The 23,903-nt window shown below is 34.6% G+C and overlaps 1 protein-coding gene, 1 long non-coding RNA gene and 2 pseudogenes across 3 annotated transcripts; 3 read left to right on the forward strand and 1 right to left on the reverse strand.

Annotated features, from left to right (window-relative positions):
* The first annotated feature begins 1,277 nt into the window (after window positions 1-1,277).
* On the forward strand, window positions 1,278-2,071 carry LOC137746668 (EPIDERMAL PATTERNING FACTOR-like protein 2). The gene is made up of 2 exons (XM_068486668.1): window positions 1,278-1,613; window positions 1,738-2,071. The coding sequence occupies exons 1-2, from the start codon at window positions 1,488-1,490 to the stop codon at window positions 1,996-1,998; spliced, it is 387 nt and encodes a 128-aa protein (XP_068342769.1). The 5' UTR covers window positions 1,278-1,487; the 3' UTR covers window positions 1,999-2,071.
* Window positions 2,072-12,620: 10,549 nt separating this feature from the next.
* LOC137747887 (UPF0496 protein At2g18630-like) lies at window positions 12,621-13,367 on the forward strand (annotated as a pseudogene).
* Window positions 13,368-15,757: 2,390 nt separating this feature from the next.
* LOC137746891 (L10-interacting MYB domain-containing protein-like) lies at window positions 15,758-16,728 on the reverse strand (annotated as a pseudogene).
* Window positions 16,729-18,749: 2,021 nt separating this feature from the next.
* On the forward strand, window positions 18,750-22,104 carry LOC137746569 (uncharacterized). 2 transcript variants are annotated; one of them, XR_011069869.1, is made up of 5 exons: window positions 18,750-18,990; window positions 19,120-19,158; window positions 19,671-19,757; window positions 20,446-20,533; window positions 22,035-22,104. It is a non-coding gene; the product is annotated as an uncharacterized lncRNA (long non-coding RNA). The 2 variants fall into 2 exon arrangements; XR_011069870.1 differs by lacking the exons at window positions 20,446-20,533; window positions 22,035-22,104 and adding an exon at window positions 20,056-20,409.
* Window positions 22,105-23,903: the final 1,799 nt, after the last annotated feature.

A 23,903-nucleotide genomic window follows, 5' to 3' on the forward strand; every position in this document is an offset into this window, starting at 1 on the left:
GCATCTTTGGGTCGTTGATTGATTATTTTTAATGATTGTAGAATTGTGTTGGAAAACTGTGTGATATGGCTGAATGACGAATGAAAATTCTAATTCTCATATGGTTTCGTTATGTAGACTAAAATCTAGTCAGACATGCTCGTTAATGCCTCAAGAATCTCACAGATTAGTACAGGGTGAACTACGAATGGTTTGATCCTGTCTTAACATAGGCAGTCTAACACTGAAATTAAATGCATCCATGAAATAAAAGGAAAGTTATTGCGTGGTGGATCCATCATATTTATATCCACATGTCATGCTTTAATTGATTCTTAATGGTAAAATCCAATTTCTTTAGTGTCACAAAATAAGTTGGGTTTTTCTCTAATGTAATGCTAGGGAGACCAAAATTTCTAAATCTTTACCAAATGATGTGGATGTTGGTGGTTGGTAATTGGTGATTGGTGATTGAATTATTAGCTAAATATTAATTAACGTGCTTATTTTCGGTTGATGACATATCATTTGATTTATAAATTTGGTTTAAAATTTATTCTTCCCAATATTATTATTCTCTCTAAAGTCGGGTTGGATAGCTTGGGGCCTTGGAGTCCAACGCACTTCAATTCTGACCCAAACGGACCACACCCGTCACCCATTTTAGTTTTTCAATCTATTCTATACTTGCTGACGGTTCACATCGTGGCAGTAAAAAAAATAACGAATGTGATTCGAAAGAATGATGAAAACCCAACTTTTCGATTCACATCTTTTGCAGCATGCCATGTGAAACTGTGCATGTGATTACACTATCATTATTCAGGAGGGAGAGAGAGAGAGAGAGAGAGATAGCGTGATTATGTTGTGCTACTGCGGAAGTGCTGATCAGATTCAGACCCACCGCAGCAAGAAATCCCAGAAAACAACTTCCATCGAATATTAAATAACAATTTTTCCCACCAAAAAAATAAAAATTCCACTGAAAGCGAAAACCCCCAAAAATCCATAGCTGTAAAATCCATGTCCTTTAGCGCCAACTGATCTCATATCTTGTGGGGTTAAAATTTCAGTGATTTTTCGCTGTTGGGGTTCCTTGTCCTCTATCCCAAATCTAACCCTGCTGTTATTTTCTAGTTCTCGTCCTTTCTTCCTTCAAATTTTTATAAAACATTTTGATTTTACAGGACTCCCAAGTCGAGGCTTTAAGTTATTCCCTTTTCATACCTCCTTTTTACTGGCTCCTCTCTGCCATTTTTCTCATTTGTCCATCCATCCAAGCATCCATCTACGTCCACGTTCCATCAGACGATCACCTCAAAAACCCCCATTTCTGCTGCTCCTCCAGAAGCACATCAAACTTATATATTAACCTGTCTTTCGCTTACAGGATTTCTGACCCTTTAGTTTGTTTATTCACATCAATTTTCCCACTTAAATTTTCACAAGCCATTTCATTATTTTGTCCCTCCCTCACCTCCAAAATCTTCCTCTCCGCTTCCACTTTAATGGGTTGCTTCCACTTCTACTCAATTTCCCTTATGTTTCTCTTGATTCTGTGCCCAACCCAGTTCAGATTTTGTACCCAATTGGCTGAAAGCAGAGCAATTCACAACAAAGTTGCCATTTCCCAGGTGGGTTTTTATCCAGTGGGCTATAAGTTCAAAACTTTCTCAGAGAACTTTCATCAAACGCCTGTGATTTGAACCCAATGTGATAATTTTTTTGGTTGTTTTTTGTGTTGTTTGATTTGGGTAGGCAGGGAATGAAGAGAGTAAAGTGAATCTGAGAGGTCAGATAGGTTCGAGGCCTCCAAGGTGTGAGAGAAGGTGCAGCTCCTGTGCGCACTGCGAGGCAATTCAAATGCCTGAAAATCCCCAAGTAAATGCAATAACAGGCAGCAAAAACTCCTCCAAAGTTGTATCCAGCATTGCTTATGCCAGAGGCGATGATAACTCCAGCAACTACAAGCCCATGAGTTGGAAGTGCAAGTGTGGCAGCTCCATCTTCAATCCCTAATCATGATTAGTTTGTTAATTATTTAATTAATTATGGTTTATTTTAGGTTGAGAAGGAGTTTACCCATTTTTGGATCCTGTAAATGGAATGTAACTCATATGATAATGATACTAACTCCAGAAAAAAGAAACTAAATATTTGGTTCCTTATGCTCTATGTAATTTCAGCTCCCCTGCTTTTTTTTTTTTTTTTTCCAAGTCTTAACATTTTTGTAATTTTATTGATTAGCACTATAAATATGTACTAATGCAAATATCATCGTTTGGCGGCTTGACCCCTGATTTTCTTGTCCATTTCTTGTTGTTTGTATGGTGGAAAATGACAACTACTTTGCTGCTGTGGACCCTGATTTTTCATTCATTATGTTCGCTTTATATATATTTTTTTTGGGTGAAAGTTATGGTATGGTTTACTTTTCTTAATCACCTTAACTAATCTAAATTGCTCTTAATTACCTTAATTAAGAGCATATCACTCGTAGCCAATGTATGTATATACATGATATTTGATAATAATAAGGTTAACTTGATAGTTTGTCAGATATTTTTGTTAAATTCTACGTCTAGTTAAACTTCATGTTGGTCCATGCAAGTTGTAATATTGGTTAACCTCTAATGCTTATAGTTTTTCCATTTTTATCTCTACTTGTAAGTAAAAAAATCTTAGGTTTGATGACGAGTTTGATATCAATCATTTTTCTTACTCCTTAGTGTAAATATATTATTGTAAAAAACATTTAAAACCATACATCGATTAATGAGCGTAGTATAGTATAATGGAAATATGAGTTGGGTGGAAGTTGTATGCATGGAGGGTTGGCGACCTTGATTTCTCATAGATCGAATCTTTTGCGTCCAAAATGCGTGTGGCTTTTCTATGGCTTCAGTCATTAATTGACACATATTAAGTGTCTGACAAAAAAGTTAAAGAAAGTTAAGTTTATAAATACGTGTCAGTCAATAATTGAGGCTGCAGAAATGCCACATCCATGTTAAACTCAGAACATTTTCTTAGGGCATTTCTTGGTTTGTTGTATGATGGAAAGTGACAATTACATTTGTATTATAATACTGTGGCCTTGCTTTGTGCATGAATGGACTGAAAGGACAATACAATGCATGATTTTGTGAGATTTTACCTCTTCAATAAGCTACTGTTTCATCTTCCCAAGAGTTAGTATGGCATTTTACATAGATATAACATACGTAACGACTCACCCATTCACCACTTTAAACTGGGAGGCAGATTGTTTGCCATCATAATACCGTGCCCTCCCATGCCCTCCTATTTTGTGCGGTCACGGTTAAATCATGTCAACATTTTATATTGATTTTTTTTATAGAGATAATAAGACAAAAAGCAATAAGAATATAAAATGTTGACGTGACTTAACCGTGACCGCACAAATAGGAGGGCATGGGGAGGGCACCATAACAGGACGACAGACAATCTGCCTCCCTTTAAACTGTGTTCTACTCTGTGCTGCTCTCCAACTCCAAGTACACTTCCCATTTCCCAAAAATGCTCGCTCTCTAATTCTTCTTAATTAAACCCCTTTGTTTTTATGCTGACGTAAACTATGTTGTTAGTTTGTAGTTAATTGTTTATTTTTATTTTGGGAATTGTTATTAACACTTCAAAAATCTCATTCTACACTTCAAACTTTTTATATTAGGAAAAAAAATACACTTGTGAGGAGTGTAAAATGAGATTTTTAGAGTGTCAATAACACTTCCCTTTATTTTTATGTTTTTTTTACTATTATTAGAGGAAGAGAGAGAGTCCAAAACTATTATAATAATTTAAAGAGTAATGCTAGGGAGACTAAATTTTGTAAACTAAATGACATGGAAATTGATAATTGAATTATTACTTAAACGTTGATAAACGTGCTCATTTCCTATTGGTGACACATCATTTAGTTTTCAAATTTAGTTTATAAATTTAGTATTCCTAACATTACTCTAATTTAAAGAATGGATAATTTTTTTAACCCTGGACGAATGAGTGGTTTTGTTTGCATTCTCAACTTGCCTATTAGAAAGGCCAAAAATTCTCAAGTGCTTGGTATTTTAATAAAGGATGCTACTCTTATCATATATTTGTACTATCATTTGTACCTACCTCTATTAGTGATATGGTACAAATTGAAGAAGTTGAGGTTCCACCATAAAACTAGTTGTCAATATGGGGAGTAGCCAACTACTTATAAACACATGTAAGGTCCCTCATCTCATCAATGTGGGATTCATTTTCAACACACCTCCTCATGTGTGGCGAATAGTCAAGCTTAACATGTGAACAATATAACTCGGGTGACGTGGAGTATGTGTGGCCGTATGGCTTCACATATGAAACAACCTTGCTTTGGTTGTTAGAATATGAGTATGAACATAACATTGAATCTGGTTATAGTGGTTCGAGTTTTGAGGGCTTAAGATTATACTAGGATGGTGTTTAATCACATGTTAATATAGATTGGATAGTTGAATCCTATGCTGATTCTAATAGGAGAACAGTAAGTATAATATTTAGTATATAAACACTAGCCACTGCTCGTATTGATTCAACGCCCTATTCTTTGAGAGCACTTGATTATTGCTAAAAAGGAGAAGGTTAACTGTTACAAAGAACTTTCATGGCTTCATCATCTTCATCTGGTGTTGCAGGTATGTTCATTATTCGATCTTTGAAGTTATAAAATTGTTCTTGACTTTTGTTGTTCAATGGAATGTTTATGATCTATAACAAGATATGTGTATATGCATCTTACATGTGGTATCAGAGCCATGGGTGATTATTGATGTTGAGTTAAAAAATTTTGTTTAAGAACTTTAGCAAGATCAAATCTGGTGTGTTCATCAAAGAACTGTCGAAACTCGAAAATTAGTAAAACTTGCATTTTAATTAGTTTTGATACAAACAATGTCGTTTAGACTATATAGCCATTAACTCACCTTTTAAGTAAAAGTAAAAATATGACAATTGGAAAATCTTGGTTCTCCCTCTCTTCTTTCATTCACTCTCGCTCCTTCTTCGCTCACTCTCTCTAGAGATTGCACGATTGTACACCATGACTTATATCAATCTATGATAATCGCAGAAAAACTTATCATAATCTTCAGTTCAGAGGTATGTACATAGATTTGAAATATTGTTGCAATCTACATAATATGTTTTCTTTATTTGAACATGTTTGAGAAAGTTAGCAAGATTACAGTAATATGAATTATGAAATTTTTGATCATATACCTGATTCAGTAAATTTTCTTTATTTGAACATGCTTGGGAAAGATAACAAGATTAGAGTAATATGAATTATGAAATTTTCGATCATACCTGGTATTACCGAATCCCACTCAATGTCTTTCAATCTAATCAATTGTTTCCACTGCCAATTAAATACTGCATTAATTTAATCTGTGTAATTGGAAATTTGAATATGCAGATACATGTGATGCAAATTTTGGGTATCTTTTGAACATGAATATATGAATAATGTTCATGGTGAATTGTTTATCTATATGTGTCTTCTTTTATATGATTGCAAGGCTATATATATATGATTAAATTGGTTCATTGTGTATGGTTTGAGTGAAGTGGATAGAAATCAGGAATCTTATAAGATTCAAAGTGCTGATTTCATTGTTGCATTTTGCAGTCTCGCTTAAATCAATCGATTTGGCATCTGTGCCAATACTTACTGGTGAAAGCAACTATTAGAAGTGGAGGAGATAGATAAAATTGTTATTAACACTAAATGAGTATGACATTGCACTTGATACACCACAACTAGTGCCTCTCACATATAAAAGTACTAAAGCCGAGAAGACTGATTTTGAGAGGTGAAGGGAAAATAAGGTTGCACTTTCAATATTGGAAAGTGGAATGATTGACATTGTGTGTGGGGGTATTAAGAAGTGTGATCTTGCATCTGATTATATCAAGGCTATTGAAGGCAAATTTAAAGTATCAAAAAATGCTGAGATTGCTCAGCACGTGACTTTACTCACTAACTACAAGTTTGAAGGAAGAATTTCTATCATAGATCATATTATGAAGCTAACTGATGCTGCTGAGAAACTTAATTCTATGGATGTCAAAATATTTGAAAAACAAATGGTGTTCATGATCTTGGAAGCTTTGCCTCAGAAATCAGCCAACTGAAAGTCTCTTACAATACTCAAGACAAATATGGGATAGTGGGTGAGCTTATAATCCAGTGTGTACAAGAAGAAATTCATCAAAAGCAGGAGAGAAACAAAGGAAGTTGAATCTGTCAACTATGTGCAAGTTGCTAAGGGGAAGAACTTCAATTTTGGTAAATTTTCTAAATCCAAGCCTAATGATAAAATTGTTGTGCTTGCTAAGAATTTCAATTCCTCTAAGTCTAACCATTTTAAAGTGAAGACTAAAAACATAGAAAAGGTTAGATGCCATCATTGTAAGACTAAGGGTCACTACAGAAAAAATTGTGAAATTTTTAAGGACTGGTTAAGGCTTAAAGGAAAGGCTAATGTTTATGTTTGTGAGGAATCAAATTTCATTGAAATCTCTCCTAATTCATGGTGGTTTGATATCATCAGTTCACATTACAAACTCATTTCTTGGTTTTAGAAAACAAAAAGAAACTAGTTGCTTCAATGTTTTTGTTGGAAAAGGAACAAAAGTCAATGTAGAAGCTATTTGGGTGGTTAGACTTAAATTAGTCACTGGTTTCATAATGCAATTGGATGATGTTTTCCTACAATGAGAAGAAACTTAATATCTGCATCAAAATTAGTTAAATAGAAATATGTTTTCATTGGTGATGATATATGTGTTAAGTTTTCCAGTAAAGGTTCATTAATTGGAAAGGCATTCATGCATGATCATTTATGGGGATTACAATGTACAATAGAGGAAAATTGAATGCCCGTCTTTTGAATACCACACCCAAAAGGATGCATGGTTCTGATCACACTTTCATGCTTTGGCATAAAAGATTGGGACATATTTCAAAATATAGGATTTCCCAGTTGTCAAAATTGAATTTAATTCTTTCCATTGATTTTAAAAATGCATCTTTCATTGTGTTGATTGTTTAAGGGGAAAAATGACTAATGAAAAGAAATTGGATGCTAAAAGAAGTCATAGTCTACTTGAAATTATATACACTGATATATGTGGTCCATTTCCTGTTAAAACCATATGTGGAAATTCATATTTTGTGAGCTTATTGATGATTTCTCCAGATATTGTCATATTTTCCTGATCAGTGAAAAGTCCTCAGCTCTTAATTGTTTTAAAATCCTTAAGTTTGAAGTTGAAAAACAATTAAATTTAGTGATTAAAATTGTTAGATCAGATAGAAAAGGGAAACACTTTGGCGTGTACACAGAAGCAGGCCAACAAAAAGGTCATTTTGCTTGTTTTCTTAAGCAACAAAGGATTGTGGCATAATATACCACCCCTGGTACACCTCAACAGAGGTGGCAATGAGAAGAAATAGAACACTAATGGGGATGGTAAGGAGCATGATTACCAAATCCAAATTGTTTGGATTTTTTTGGGGTGAATCTCCGAAAACAACAAATTACATACTGAATAGAGTTCATTCGAAAGCAGTGCCAAAAACACCCTTTGAAATGTGGACACACAGAAGACCTAGTTTGATCACTTATATGTTTGAGGTTGCAAGGCTGAAGCTAGGTTTTATAATCCTAATGAGAAGAAGCTTGATTCTAAGACTACTTCATGTTTTTCATTGGATATTTTGAGAAGTCAAAAGGTTTCAAGTTTTATTATCCTCAAGCACATACTAAAGTGCAGAAAACTCATAATGCAATGTTTCTTGAAGATGGGGATGTATCAAAATTGGTACTAGACATCTTTGTTTTTGAAGAAGTTGAGCAACAAACTGACAGTACATCACAGACGAATTATGAATCTGTTCCTATATTGCCACAGCTGCTTGCATCCAACTTTGATTCAGATCAAGAGATGGATGAAACTACGGTTGCACAAGAGAACTCAAAAAGTGGCAAAACAATCAAACATTGAAGGTATTCAAATTCAAGATCAACATGCTTAAGAATCGGATCAGCTATTTGTTCAATTTTCACCAAGAAAGTCTGAAAGAATTAGAAAACTTACCATTCCACAAGATTATGTGCATCTACAAAAAGCTAAGTTTGATTTAGGAGACATTGATGATCTTATAACCTATAATCAAGCAATGCAGAGTGCTCAAGTAGTTTTATGGCAGAAGGCAATGAAAAAGGAATTGGATTCAATGTCCAAGAATTATATTTGGACTGTAGTGAATAAGACATTACATATTAAGCCTATAGAATGCAAATGAGTTTATAAAACTAAGAGAGATGCTGCTAGAAGAATTGCGAGTTATAAAGCTAGATTAGTTGCAAAAGGGTTTCACTCAAAGAGAAGGAATATACTACAATGACATTTTCTCACTTGTTTCTTCGAAGGATTCCATGCGGATTATTAGGCTATAATAACTCACTTTGATTTGGAATTATATCAAAAGGATGTAAAAACAGCTTTCTTGAATGGATATCTGTTGGCAGATATATACATGGTACAACCTACTGGATTTGTTGAAAGGAAGAAGGAGAGTGGTCTATAAGCATAATAAGTTAATATACGAACTTAAGCAAGGTTCAAGACAATGGTTCCTCAAATTTGACCAAGCGATTATTGCACATGGTTTTATAGAAAATAAGTTGGATGATTGCATTTATCTCAAGTTTAAGGGCTCAAAGTTTATTTTCTTAATTATGTGTGTTGATGATATCCTTCTTGCTAGTTCAGACAAGCAATTACTGTAGGAGACCAAGGCTGTTCTTAGACCAATTTTGACATGAAGGTCCTAGGTGAGGCCCATTATGTTCTGGGAATTAAAATTGTGAGAGATAGAAACATAAAGCTACTTGGTTTATGTCAAAGAGGGTATATTGAAAGAGTACTGAACAGGTTCAACATGGAGAATTGTAACAAAGAAGATATTCCAGTGAACAAATGAGACAAGTTTTGCAAACACCAATGTCCTAACAGTGAATATGAGGTTGAATTAATGAAGATAAAACCTTATGCTTCATTAGTTGGTAGCCTTTGTATTCTACTATATGCACAAGACCAGACTTAACATTCATTGTTGGTTTGCTAAAAAGGTTTCAATCATATCTAAGAGAGGCTCATTGAGTTGCTGCAAAGAAAATTTGAGATATTTGTAGAGAATAAAAGGACACATATTGATGTATGGCTGAGAAAATTCATTGGAACTAATTGGTTTCATAGGTTCAGATTTTGTAGGTGATAGGGATGAAAGAAAATCTACCAGTGGTTATATTTTCATGATGAGTGGAGTTGCTATTTCATGGAAGAGTGCTAAGAAAACCATTGTGCCAACTTCTACAATGGAAGCTAAGTTTGTAGCATGCTTTGAAGGTATAAAGCACGCAGTTTGGCTCAAGAATTTTATCACTGAGATTAAGATAGTTGAATCTGTAAAAAGACCTGTGAAGATGTTCTGTGATAATAATGCAATTGTATTTTTCCTCAAAGAACAACAAGAGGACTTCAACCTCGAGATTGATGGATGTTAAATTTCTTAAGGTGAAGAAAGTGGTCAAAAAAATGAAAAAATTAGGTAATATATGTGTCAATAGATTTGATGGTTGCAGATTCACTTACAAAAGCACTGCCAAATAATGTGTTTAGGCCATGTTATGAAGATGGGAGTTTTAGAGTCTTTTGACAAGTGGGAGTGAGCAAGAAATCAAATCCTTAAGGATTGCATTTGATGCTTCTTTGATTATTCTTGGTTGTTGAAGCTGCAGACCTTGAAATAAAAGTCAGTTTGTTAGTTGATATGCTGGTATGATTAGTTCAGATAGTATTCCAGCTTATTTCTCTTTTGTTATTCTTTTGGTTTTCAATAAGGGTTCAATTTTTCCTTTTGGGTGATTGATTGTACCAGAAGACAATTTTTATAAATGGTAGTTTGATTTGCTAGAAAATTGATTTGTGATTTTATTGATGCATTTCTAGAACTATTGTTTTGTTGTGATTAGTTAACTTTTATGGTTAATAATTAGATTCTTGACTTTGGTGTGTTGAGATCATTTTGATAAGTGGGAGTCATGTAATATGATAAGTGCATATGTTTACAAAATGCACATTAGAGTCTTGTGATTCTTGAATTAATTTTGTAAGTGTGCAGATGAAGTTCTAGAGTTCTGTGCTTTTAAATGTATAGGTAAATTTGAATGTGGGGATAAGTTTTTGGTTTATTTCAGACTTAGTGATCACTTCCATAATTCGATATACTGGATGTTATGTTTTATGCTCAAGTGTTAGAAGGTTAGAATATGAGTATGAAAATAACATCGGATCTGGTTATAGTGTGAGAATTAAATGTAGAAAAGTCTTGTTAATAAGTTTTTTAGTAATCCCAATTCTTATGGGATTGATAGTACTGATAGTGGTTCGAGTTTTGAGGACTTGAGATTGTACTAGGATTGTGTTATCATATGTTAATATGGATTAATGGCTAAAGAGGAGAAGGTTAACTGCTACAAAGAACTTTCATAGCATCATCATCTTCATCTGATGCTATAGGTATGCTCATTATTCAATCTTTGCAGTTACAAAGTTGTTCTTGACTTTTGTGGTTCAATGGCATGTCTATGATCTATAACATGATATGTGTATATGCATTTTAAGCAGATAACATGAAGAAAGTTGGGGTTCGACCATAAAACCAATTGGCAATATGGAGACTAGCCCAACCTTTTATAAGCACATGCAAGGTCCTTCCTCTCATCAATGTGGAATTTATTCTTAATATGCGCCCTCATGTGTGGCAAATTTTCAAGCCAAACACATGGAAAAAATGAATTAGATGACATGGAGCACTTATGACCGTTGGGCTTCACACGTGGACCAACCTGCTCTGATACCATGAAGAAGTTAAGGTTCCACCGTAAAACCATGGGAGTAGCCCAACTACTTATAAACACATGTAAGGTCCATTCTCTTATCAATGTGAGATTTATTCTCAACACAGATATGTGGTAAGTGTAACATTACTTTGCTTTATCTGTTAGATTTTTGTATGAAAGTCTAGGGGTATATTTGAAGTCCTTAAAAAGTTATCCAAAAATACGTTAACATAGAGACATCAACAATGGTAAAGCTTCCCTTTATTGACACCTTCTTTTATTCACATATTTTTTGGAACATTGCCAGAAATGATCAATTTTCTTAATTATGGAAGTAAAATAGGACAAAATGCACATGCTCCATGCACACTATGCACAAAAGCGAAATGAGAAAATACCCAATATAAATTGTAAACACTCACAACTCATTGTGTCATTTTTCTGATTTCGAAGAGAGAGTTGTGAGCTATGGATTTTTGGGTTAAGTTCATATCTGTGAGCATATCATATGCATTGTCATGTGCATGTAGTGTATGTACAATGTATCTAGGTTTCTGGAAAATTAAAGAATTTGGATCTCTTCCAAAAAACACCAAACCAATTACTTTAACTTGAAAAATCCATCAATGGGTTTTCAATTAACATTAAATTAACGAAAACCCACTTTCCAAAACCTTCTAATTTATCGTGATAGCTGACAACCCCAAGTAGATGGCCAAACATCCGTGACAAATTACCCACATAGTTATCAGGACATCTAGCTAGAATTGGCCAGAAAGTTAAACCAAGGGCTGATGATTATGTGTGTGATTGTGTGTGTGTGGGAGAGAAAGAGACGACATAAAAATTTCCATGTTTTTAACAGAGAAAAAAAAACCCACAATTCACAATTTAGGTCAAGCTAATATACACACAATAGAGAGAGATTGGCGTGGTTGGCCCCATGGATGCCATGGCGGTTCTAGAAATGAGGACAATGAGAGAGAGAGAGAGAGAGAGAGAGAGAGAGAAAGAGAAAGGTGCTTAACTCGTCGAGTTGGGTTTGGATCCGGTCTTGCAAATGGTGTTTCAAGAGGAACTCGAAGAACACACTGTAGATCTTTACAGCTATGTTTGGCATTTCTCTCCCTCTCTTCTCCGTTTCTCTACAAATGAGAAATGAGGATTGCATTTCAAGATAATCTATTTATAAACGAGTGCAATTAGGTCACTTTCAGTTTTAGGAATATCCTAGGGAAATACTTCAAAATGTGATAATTTCTTTATCTTGGAATAAAAATAGGACAAACCAAAATTACTAAAACACACACATATACATAGTAAAAATTTACAGATGATGATGTCATTTTTCTGGTTGGAAGAGAGGGATGTCTGAGAGAGAGAGCTTTGGGTTACTTCTGACCAAGCAATTTAAGAGCACCAAAAGGATCCTGAGAAGCCTGTTAAAGCCTTACCGGAGAAATCGCGGCATGTGAATGAAGGTGATAATAGGTGCGCGTACACCACCGATAGGCTGTCGTTGGGAAAATGAGCATGATAGTCGAACTTAGTTGGATTCCAGCCTCCTTGAGATGAGTTTTGTAGCAGCGATCTTGAAGTTTGTGAGGTTTGATTTTCTCGAATTAACATTTTGGAATTGTGCAATGTTTGGATGTCTGTGCTCTATTGTTGAACTTTTTTACTTCCCTCGAACAATGTCTTAATCGTGCGCTTAATAACCAGCTGATAATTCAAGTTGCAATTAGGCAGTTTGAGGAAGAAATACGGGCAGAGGCAAATGTAAGAGAACCTTAAAAGAATTGAGGGCATTTAACGCAGCTGGGGATCATTTCATGGATAAGTTCTTTGTACTGTTTTAGACTGTTAATAAGAACCGGGTATCGATGTTTAAGAAACTGCAGAGAAACCAATATAGAGATAAATGTGCCAACAAATATAACATTTGGCACCCTCCTTCAAGCATTCACTGATTTCAACTTCTTATCAAGTTTTCTTTTATGAAGTTGCAGTTTCTCAAACATTCGTCTCTATATTGGTTTCTCTGTAGTGTCAACTGCCATTGCTGCACCACTACTTGTAAAGGCCTTAGCAGGAGCATTCGCTGTTCCAATAGGTTTAGTTGGAAAATGGTGTAATATACTTTGGAATAACTACGAAAGGGGACTGAAAGTGCAGAGGGAGATAATCAGCTAAATGCAGATTGGAACATTCGTCACAATGAAAGACTTGGACAACATCTGGGTGCTTGCTGACAAATTTAAAAATGGTATTAAATCACTGTTGCACAATGCTGATTTTGCTATTAAAGAAAAGAGCGTAGCTATGAAGCTAGTGATAGATGAAATCAAGATGAAGCTTGATGTGTTTGTGGAAACCATTGATAATGTGAGCCAGAATATAAGGGCAGTGATTTTGAGAGAATAATTAGGCATCTCGACCAATGAAATACAATTTTTGGTATGTGTTTTTGATCACTGCTATCTTCTTGGTGGTCTATTAGTGAAACGTATACACCATGCTAAAGCTAACTCTTAACCTTGGGCCAAAATATATATATATATACTAAAAGCCTAACTTTCAAGATAATTCTCGTTGTGTCGTTTAAGACTCAATTCACTATTACTTCTACAATGAATATCCAATTTTTCCCTCGCCCATTTTTCTTTTCTTTCAACTTTGCCCTTATTGCTTTGCTATCAAACGGAAAAAAAAATGGGACGCGTGGGTTTTCGCTGCTTCTTCCCTCTCTCTTTTCGACTCATTGTTTATCCTTTCCACCGCTTCAATCTTGCTTTCACGGTTTCATTCCCTTTTAATTTTCTTCTCTCACGGTTTCATTGCTTCCTTTCCACCGCTTCAGGGCTGGTTTGGTATTGTTGTGCTTTGAAAAAAAACTACTTCTGCTGTGCTGCGAGAATAAGCAGCTGTGAAATAAAGCAGCAGAGTGTTTGAAAAACTTTTTTGTAAAAGTGCTTTTGGAAAAAAAAAAGCAGTATTATAGTGTTTGGTAAACTTTTATGTAAAACAGCTGTGACTGTGTGAAATGACTAAAAAGGGTATAATACTAGATGTGTCATTAATTTAATTTTCTTAACAAATAAAGGTGAATTACTAAATATACTTTATTTCTAAAAGAAAATATTTATAAACTTTATTTTAAATATTAATTAGTATGACAAACTACTTCAATTGAAATATTTTAAATTGAATAGTTAGGATTCATTAGTACAATATTGTTAGGCATTAATGTACTTGAAAGTAGTCTAATTAGATGCATTCATCAAACTTGCCGCTATTCTATTTCTTAATGCTTCTATCTCATGTAATCCTTCAGCTTGATAATTTTGGTATTCTTCATCATCATCGTCACTACTATCGTTCTCTTCACAATAATCCATGGGGTCATCAAAATGGCGATCACGTTTAGAATACCTCCTCATGTAGTTATGAAGAGCCATTGTAGCAATGACAATCTTTACTTGCTTATTGAACGGGTAATTAGGCATATCCCTTAAAAATTGCCCATCTTTTCTTCCATACCCCAAAAGTTCGTTCAATGATGCTCCTAAGAGAAGAATGCACATAGTTGAATACCTCTTTATGACCCGTTGGTTCGGTACCCCTACGAAAATATGGAAGATGATATCTTTCTCCTTTATATGGTCCCAAGTAACCTCTCATTTGTGGGTACCCTGCATCTAACAAGTAATATTTTCCTGAAAATTGAAAATTTTGTTTTGTATTGTAATAATTATAGAAAGCAAGTATGTACAATGTTATAATAAGTAATAAGATTACCATTTGGAGGCTTAGAAAAGTGTAAATTTGGATTTCGTAGCACGGATAGAAAACCCTTGTATCATGTGCAGTGCCTTCCCATCCGGCACAAGCAAATGTGAATTGCTTGTCATAATTACATGCAGCCATAACATTTTGAGTCGGCATTCCTTTTCTACCAATGTATGGAACTTGATCCGAATGTGGTATTGAAGCCTCAACATGTACTCCATTTATAGCACCAATACAATCCTAAAAATAATAACATAGAAGAAAACCGTCAACCTACACTTATAGTTTGCAAATAAGTTAGAAGATGAGTCAAACTTTACCTTAAAATGAGGCATGCATCTTGTATCTCTCCTTATTTCTTAGGGAATGCCATGAAACTCCGAATCCATTGGTTTGATAATATCTATAGCCATCTTACATACGATATCCAACATAGCACCAAAATATCTACTAACAGTCTCACCAGAATGTTGAAATCTCTCTTGCGCTAATATATTTTTCACACCATGTCCCAATATATGCAAGAACATTCCTAATATATTCTCCTTGAACCTTTCAATCCATAATTAGTTTGCAGGTCATTGGATAATCTATAAAAAAACATCTTTGTTCATCCTAAACATTCTATAGCATCGCACATCATTTCCTTGTAGTACTTCCATCAACCAAATATTACCTGTTTGGGAAGAATTCATACACGGAGTTTTGTGGACATATTTTAAATAATATGTTTCAACAGCTCTCGTTACAGCGCATATAATTAGACCATCCTTCAAATCCTCAACATCATCATCAAAGGTGTTCATATTGAATATACACCTGTAACCTAACACATAATTCAACATTCCACAAGTCATAATCCAACAATCACTAAGAAGTCATAATCCGACATTCAAGAACAAGTCATAATCCAACATTCAACATATAATCCAACATTCAATAAACACAAAATATAAGCAACATTCAACACATAATCTTAATGCAAAGTACAAACCACACATAGTAATTATTCATAGTTATAGCTTCTATTGTTGTTTATTGAACATATATTTCAACCAAGTCAACTGGACTTCAGGATCTTGCATCGTGCCAAACACCTCTCGCTTCTCTGCATTACAAAATAAATATGTAGCAAACAACCGTAACTCGCTAGGTGGTTCACAACCAGGCAATTGTACAACAACCACTAACACTTCCGGAGTACTAGTACCTATATGCGGCGACCTCATCAATGAGTTTGCAGAACTCCTAGTTTCATAAGCTTCAACAAGACAGTCAATTTGACCACAAAGTTTTGCAACACCTCCACTTTTTTTCCCTTTCTTATCAACCTTCTTCTTTTGCAATTCTCATTGATAAGCCACTCTTTTTTTTCCCTTCGTACTAGCTTGCCTTAGATCCTGCATAGTCTCAATTTCTTCCTCATCATCTGAATCAATTTGTCCTATAGATTCCTTTCTTGTCTCTAGTGGTAGTACTCCAAATGAAGGTGCCCAGGCATGTTCACCGGTAGCAACTGTACTCGAGAACATCCTATCCAACTTGTCCTCCATCTCAGGACTAATGCCCTTTTTTTTGCAATTTTCTATATTCTTTGTTTATCTACAAGTAAGAAAGAATATGGTTAATACATATTGCATGATATCATAATACATATTAAAAGATAAATACACAAACCTGAATTTTATTATTTCACCACTCATCAGAGGCATCAACGGTACCCTTGCTCGAATTCCACCCTAGGCCAGTTTCTTTACCAACTAGCTCTTTCCACAACTTCCATTGATTTTTAAGTGCATCCCACTTATTTTTTTAGTTGCACTCTTTTATAATCATGCCCTGTCTTTGCCTTGAAGTTAGCTCTAATATTTGCATATCCTTCTTCGTTAAAGTGTTTACCCGGCCTCAACCTCCTTAATGCAAACATCACAAAATATAGATATAATGTGGGCATTCCATCTGAAGGATTTGACGAAGATGCCCCCTTCTTTGCCATCGATACCAACTACTGATTTGTATACATACATACATACATACATACATACATACATACATACATATATATATATATATATTAAAACAATAACAAATGATATTGTAATATAACCAAGAACAACAACAGCAAAAACAACAATAGAATCCAACAACAATTCACAAAACAATAGCAAGAATTGCAGCAACAATTCACAAAACAATAGCAATAACAACAACAGCAAGAACAGCAACAGAAGACTGGTAGGAGGTAAACCAACTGAATCATTGAGAGAGAGGTAAACCAACTGAATCATTGAGAGAATAATTGCCAACAAATAAAGGATGGATGTCCAGATTATCATTGAACTCCAGAGTTAACCCTTCTACACAAGACTTATGTTTGGTACTGAGCATGAAGAAATATTTGACCAGATAATTTAATACCACATGAACATTAGTATTTTAAATAAACAACCTACTACATGGAACTCATCCAGCCGAGTGACACAAGTGTGGACTGCACATTCGATATAGAAAACATGAAGCACTAACAACAACGCTCCAACAAAAACCACTGGTTCCTCCTATAAGAACCATTGTCTAGGTAACATTTTTCAAGTTTTGAATTGGCCCATGCTGAAACTTAGTATAAAATGTTATATTATCACTTATATCCTTAAGGAATGTAGACCTTCTACCATGACAGATCTTAACACTTGCATTCCAATTAAATTCAAAATATGTATATTTAAAGTTTATCATGTCGTAACAGGAAAACGAAATGTAACCCAAGAACCTCCACCAACTAGAGACTACACCACATCTAAGTTACACCACAATCTCATAGATAGTACTCTGCATCATTTTTGGATGACTATCATGATAAAAATATATATAAATCGATAAAGGAACCAAATATAACCATATTTTTCTACAAATAAACAAAAATTAGACAAATAAAATTAGCAGAAATCATGAAAAGAATGAAAAAAGGATATTAATCAGCCTAAACCAAAAACTGTGAACCAAAAACTCAAACCTAGTACTAATTAAAAAGAATAACATAAATGAAGAATTCAGAAGAAAAAAATAATAATATAAAACACGATAGCAGACTGAGAGAGAGATAAGATACGAGCATTGACCTGGAGGTTGGAGTTTCAGAAGAGACTGCGAGAGCTTGAAGAAGACGATGAAACAGTGTCGTAGAGGGGTGTGCTGAATCACAAGAGACGAGGGAACGGCTCATGACAAATTAGAAGCAGAGTTCACAGATTAGAAGCAGAGTAGAGCTTTATAGGAAATTACCCTTTCATAGATACCTAAACCCTAAGATAAATCAGAAGTAGACCTTCTAAAAAAAATGAATAGAGATGTAATCAAACTTCTCTCTCAATTTTTCTTGTTTGCTCCACAAACCCTAATTTTTTCCCCAATTAATTTTTTTTCCCAATTAAACTTTTCCACAAACCATATCACCTTCCCCAATTAATTTTTTTCCCGACCCTCCATTCCCAATTTTTTTTCCCGACACCCATACACTCATCCTTTTGCTCTTCCCACCCCTCTTTCCCTCTCACTCTCCTGTCCCCAAATTTAAAAATCCAAACAAATAATAATGAAATTTTAGAGAAGAGAAGCTTACCAAAGGAAGGACGCCGAGTCGGAGAAACCTAAAGAACGAGAGAGATCGTTGGTTTTTGGAATGAGAGAGATCGCTGGTTTTCTGGTTCGGGTATTGCGAGAGCGTGTTGAAGGCGAGAGCTGAAAGTGTGAGGAAAGAAGGGCAATTTTGGGTTATTGAAAAATTCATTAAAACTTACGGTTCACCCATGTTTTTGAAAATAAACTGGTTTTTGGAAGCTGCTATTTGCAGTTTTAGATTTTTAACTTATTTTCATCCAAAACTTTGAAATAAAGCTGATTTTAAAAGTTTACTAAACATGCAAAACCTTTCCAACTTTTTTTCATGCCCACTTTTTTAAAAATCACTTCAATCCCAAAACCTGCCTCAGTTTTCCTTCAACTGGCTGCAGGCTCCATCAAACCCTAGAAATCGTTTAGCTTTTTTTGGGCACCCTCCTTTTTCTCCTTGCTCCTTGCTTTCCCCAACCTAGAATCCTCCTCCTTTCCCCGAAAGAGAAATCTTAAATCCACAACCCATAACTCAGTCATAGTTGCCCAACAAAGGTAGATTAATTGAAGAAAGATTGCTCCATCAGAGTGGGCAAGATGGCTGGATGAGTATAATCCATTTAACTTGGTAGAGGTAAATTGTAGTACGGTAGGTTACCCCTCTTCGCCTCTGCAAATAAATTTGATTATCTATCAATTTCCCTGAAATTATTTTTGGTTTCATGTGTGTTTTTTGTTTTATTATATATATATATATATATATATATAAAATTTACAGGGTGATCAGTACGATCACGCGAGCTTGATGAAGTCAAAGGTAATCCGCAATATTCCTTACCATTTTTACTATTTTAGATTCTGGGTTCTGTTTGGGAATCAAATGTATTGTTTATGTTGGTTTGGAAGATTTTTATGTTTTGAATCAATTAGTTTCTTTATTGAAGTTGTTCTTAGTTCATCTCGGTTTTGCCCACGTGTTGGTCTGGTCAGGATTTCTATTTGCTTCCAGTTGCTTCCGGTTGCTTCCATCTGCTTTCATCTGCCTCATCGCTCATGAAATGAAAAAAAAAAAAAAAAAAAAAAAAAAAAAAAAAAAAAACCTGCGTTCGTCCACTCCTAGAATCCCGAAACCAAAATTCATCCAGATCGTTCCAATCAACGGCAAATCGAAATATCCAGTCGCTTGAATTCGAACTCGAATCTGAATTATGGATTCAGAAAAAACAAATTGATGAATTTTTTTATTTGCGTGTATGTCGGTCCTGTCACCGCATGATTTGATAATCCGACCGCGAAGCTAATCGTTTCTGTATGTTTTTGGGGTTGCAGACCTGGACTGTCGAATGGAGAGGATGAAAAGCAACTGCAGGAAAGCAGCAATGGAGACACGGCAGCAACATATTCAAGTCGATCTGGGTAATCTCATGGCCTTTGACCCTCATGACAGCTTCCCCTCCATCCCCTTCTCTAAAGTTATTCTTCTTTACTTATTCAATATATCTCTATTTTTCGGTAATATTTTTGTATACTTATGGGCTTTTTGAAATGATTGCTTTTGAGAAATTAATTGAAAATTTACTTTTGGAAATTGGGATTTTATTTGGAGTAAAGTGGCAGTCTTTAAGTGAAATAGTGATTTTTTCACACTATGCTGATGGGTTTTTGTGCAGTGGGTGAAATTCTGATTTGTTTTTTTTCTTTTCATGGTATTTAGGGAGGAATTAGTGAAGGAATGTATAACGAAAGGGACCGAGTTGGTTTAAGCTATTGCGAATAGTCTTTTAAAAAAACATCACAGGTACTTCCAGATTTAGAGAACAACTAAACCTCTATTTGTTTCCTATAATTGTAAACTCAATTTGCAATGTGAAATCCTGATACTCATAGGTGGTCTGATGTCCCCAAGTTGATTGTAAGTCTTTTAAAATGTATCGTTTTTGGAATAAAAAGTAAATAAATTCCGTCTGCCGGTCATAACAATGTCTACTAAGTTCATGAAGAATATTGTTTACAATTTATTAAAAAAATGTTATATGCTCTTACAATACAAGAAAGGCTATTCTCACAAAATGTGTCAATTAATGTGCTATTTTAAACTATGCAGCTTTTCCAAATTCACAGAGCCTTTAAAAATACTGCCACCCTCTTCAAAACAAGCCAGTAAAGCTCAAATCTTGCAGACAGCAAAGAAGGTAACAATTGAAGAGTTGGCTTTTTTATATCCAGATTTGTACTGGGTATTTAATCTTATTTAATCTGTTTATCTTTTGTTAAAAATGTTGAGTGCATGTTGACACATTTGGTTAAAAATATCAATATTATTAATCCTTCTTATACAAGTCTTTGTTAAATTGTTTTACAGTACAAAACCTTTCTCTGCAAAGCATCTGTCAAGCAGTTTGACACACACTACGATTGGTGGTACAGTGCTTGCCTAAAATGTGCCAAACAAATGCACAAAGATCAAACAACTGGGCAATTGATTTGCCAAAAACATGCAAACCAGCTGCCAACTCCTTGGTATTTTTTAACATGTTATGATTATATCACCAATTGCACAAAATATTTCTTCCATTTCTTCTTTTTTGCCTGTGCCTCATGTTACAATTTACTGCCTAAAATTATTGGTGTTCTAATAATTTTTTTTTAAAATATCAATGTTATGCAATTAGAAATCCATTCCATCTTATTGGTTAAAATTATTGCTGTCATAATGCATAACAGTATCTTTCATAGGAACAGTTTATTATAGTTATATACAAATGAAAAATCTATGCTTCCCACTTTAAGTGGTATTGGAAAATAATAAATTGATATTACTCAATCGAAGTATTCATCATATGATGGGTTTAAAAATCTAGATTCTGCATTTGTTTTTCATTGCATTGGTTAATTAATCAATCTGTTAAAACGATAGTGCTAAAAAAACTAATATTCACTAAAAATATTTGACATTCATTATTTACTCAAATGGTTATCCACTATGTCAAATAATTTGTTCAAATTCTTTTCTTCCGTAAGTTTTCATTCTTCTTTTTCACTTACTTCATATCAATTGATCTTCAAAATGTCTTGATCAGAAAGAGTAAACACTAAACAGTTTTTCTCAACGTGTTTTCTTTGGTTTTGTATAAGAAATATATCACTGATGTTCAATCTTATCTAATTTAAACTTTTACATGCAGGTACAAACTAAACTTGGTCCTTGAGGACGAAACCATTGAAATGATTGCTTTAATTATTGGCAAATCTGGTGAGAAGCTTTTTGGCACAACCTGCTGAGATTTAGTGCTCAATCCAAGACTGGTGGATCAACATCAATTGCCAAATGAATTTCGTAGACTGATAGGGCAGAAGAAGATTTTTCATTTACGGTTTGGAACTAGGAAAAACATGTTAAACATGAACGATGTCTTGATTTACAACGTTTCAGAAGATTTAACCATGGAACTAGCAACTCCACAGAGCTTGCTAAAATACATCACAGTGTCATCAACTACAGTTTCATCTTCTGCTTCGCCGCCTGACAGAAGTGCTCAGTCATACAAAAGAAAAAGGGAATCGGTCAGAAGACGTCTTTTTGCCAGTTCTGACCAATGGTCATTCCTAATTGTATAATTTGTTTTACCAATGTCCAAATCTTAAACTATCGCATGCTCATGTTTGCCGATCTTTGTCACCAATTTCAAACAGTGATGTAGAAGATATCTCAGAAGAAAATGTGTAGGACTTTGACCAAGTTCCTATCAAGCTATTGAAAAAACAGTTGTCTCCAACTACTGCAAAAACAGATTCCGGTTCTTCCAAAAAAGATAGGTAACTACTCTTTATACTTGCTTTTTGTACAAGTTTTAATTTATCTAACTGTTCGAGAATATCGCGTTTAAGAATGGGAAAAATAGAACAAACTCCGGAAATCGAAAACAAATAACCAAGATAAATAACACCAAGAATTTACGTGGTTCAGCAATATGTGCCTACGTCCACGGGACAACAACAACAATCTTTCATTATATCAATAATGAGTACAAGCAATAATCTTGCCAAATCTCTAGAACTAGGACTTGACGAAAAACCTGAAAGAATGAGAACAAGAAGTACAATCTCTTTTCTTTTCTCTTGCACATTTTACAATATTCTCACTCTAATCCCTTGAGTGGTATACAATTTATTGTTTTGCTCCCTCCCCAAAACTAGTACAATAGTCCCTTTATATAGACATAATAAAGGTCTTCTTCAATAAGGATTATTAATCCTAATTGGAAACTAGTTATAAAACCCTCTCCAATTGAGAAACTAACTCCAATTGGGTAAACAACTCCAATTGGGAAAACAATTTAATCCTCTAAGACTATAATTCCTTATAGACGTATGACAACTTATCATGGGCTAGAAAAAACCCAACATATACAAATTCAACAAATCTATTCTCATTTTTCAATTTTTTAAGAAGCTGTCTGTCAAACTTACTACAGTCGAAATTTAAGATTCTTATTACATGCTTTTTTTTGAATTGGTATCCTATTGTTCATTTAATTTTCCTCCAAAGCATTTTATCTGTTTTTGCCTTAACTGAAAAATAGTTGCCAAATGTTGTCATCTCATTGTCTTTTTCTAGCTTCTTACTTGAAACAACTCTTGGTTATATTGTTTATTTCAGATCATTATCAACTTTCTCCTGTCCATTCTGCTGCCCAAAGAACGTTGAATCTTCCTTTTGAATAGAAGTTACCTTCGCACCTCTAATCTATATGCATCGAACAATGTTTCTCTTATTTTTTGGTATGTAAATAACTCTTTCTAACCTAGGTTCCAGCATTTTCCAATGCTCTCTGTCTAAATGCGGGTAAAAATGTGTAGTCCTGGTTGACCAATATTTTATGCGTGTACATAGTCCAGCATTTTCTTATCTTTTGTGTACAAATGCTTGTCCTAGTTGAAAATTGGGTGAAAGCAATGAACCGCAGTGAATGATTATAGTGTTTTGTATATCTAAATTTATCTTATTGTTTTCTTCGACTATCTCTGCGTTTTTCAAGCATAGTAATCAACATAGTTTTTAATCCCACATCAACGTGCGGGCAGCATTGCCTAGTGAATTCTATATGACAATTCTTAAATGCTAAAGGTAGAATTCATATTTTTATTTATTTTTCTCTTTCGGGTTGAAGGAGTAACATTGCTAAGTGGGTCATACTTCATGTGTACCATATTTCGGAGAAAGCTTAGGCCCTCTTTGACACACCGTATAAGGTACCAGATAGTATTAATAATATGGAATACGGTGTTTGGTGTCCGTTTGGATTAAATAGTCACCGGATTAAATAATCCGGCTCCACCTCCTTTATCCGGCTAATATCCGCTTAGTTATTCCGTCCAAAACCACGGTATTATTTAGTCGGCTACACGCCTCTCTTTGTTCCGCCCTCCTGGAACTTCTCCTCCTCCTCCTCTCTGATCATCGCGAACGGCGTAAGCAGTGGAAAGAGGAGAGTTGCGATGGACTGACGAAACTCGAATGGTTTTACCCGTCTTGCAGCAATGGCGGCAGTGACCGAGATT

Source organism: Pyrus communis, chromosome 10 (assembly GCF_963583255.1).
Source record: "Pyrus communis chromosome 10, drPyrComm1.1, whole genome shotgun sequence".
In the NCBI taxonomy this organism is placed as follows: Eukaryota; Viridiplantae; Streptophyta; class Magnoliopsida; order Rosales; family Rosaceae; genus Pyrus; species Pyrus communis.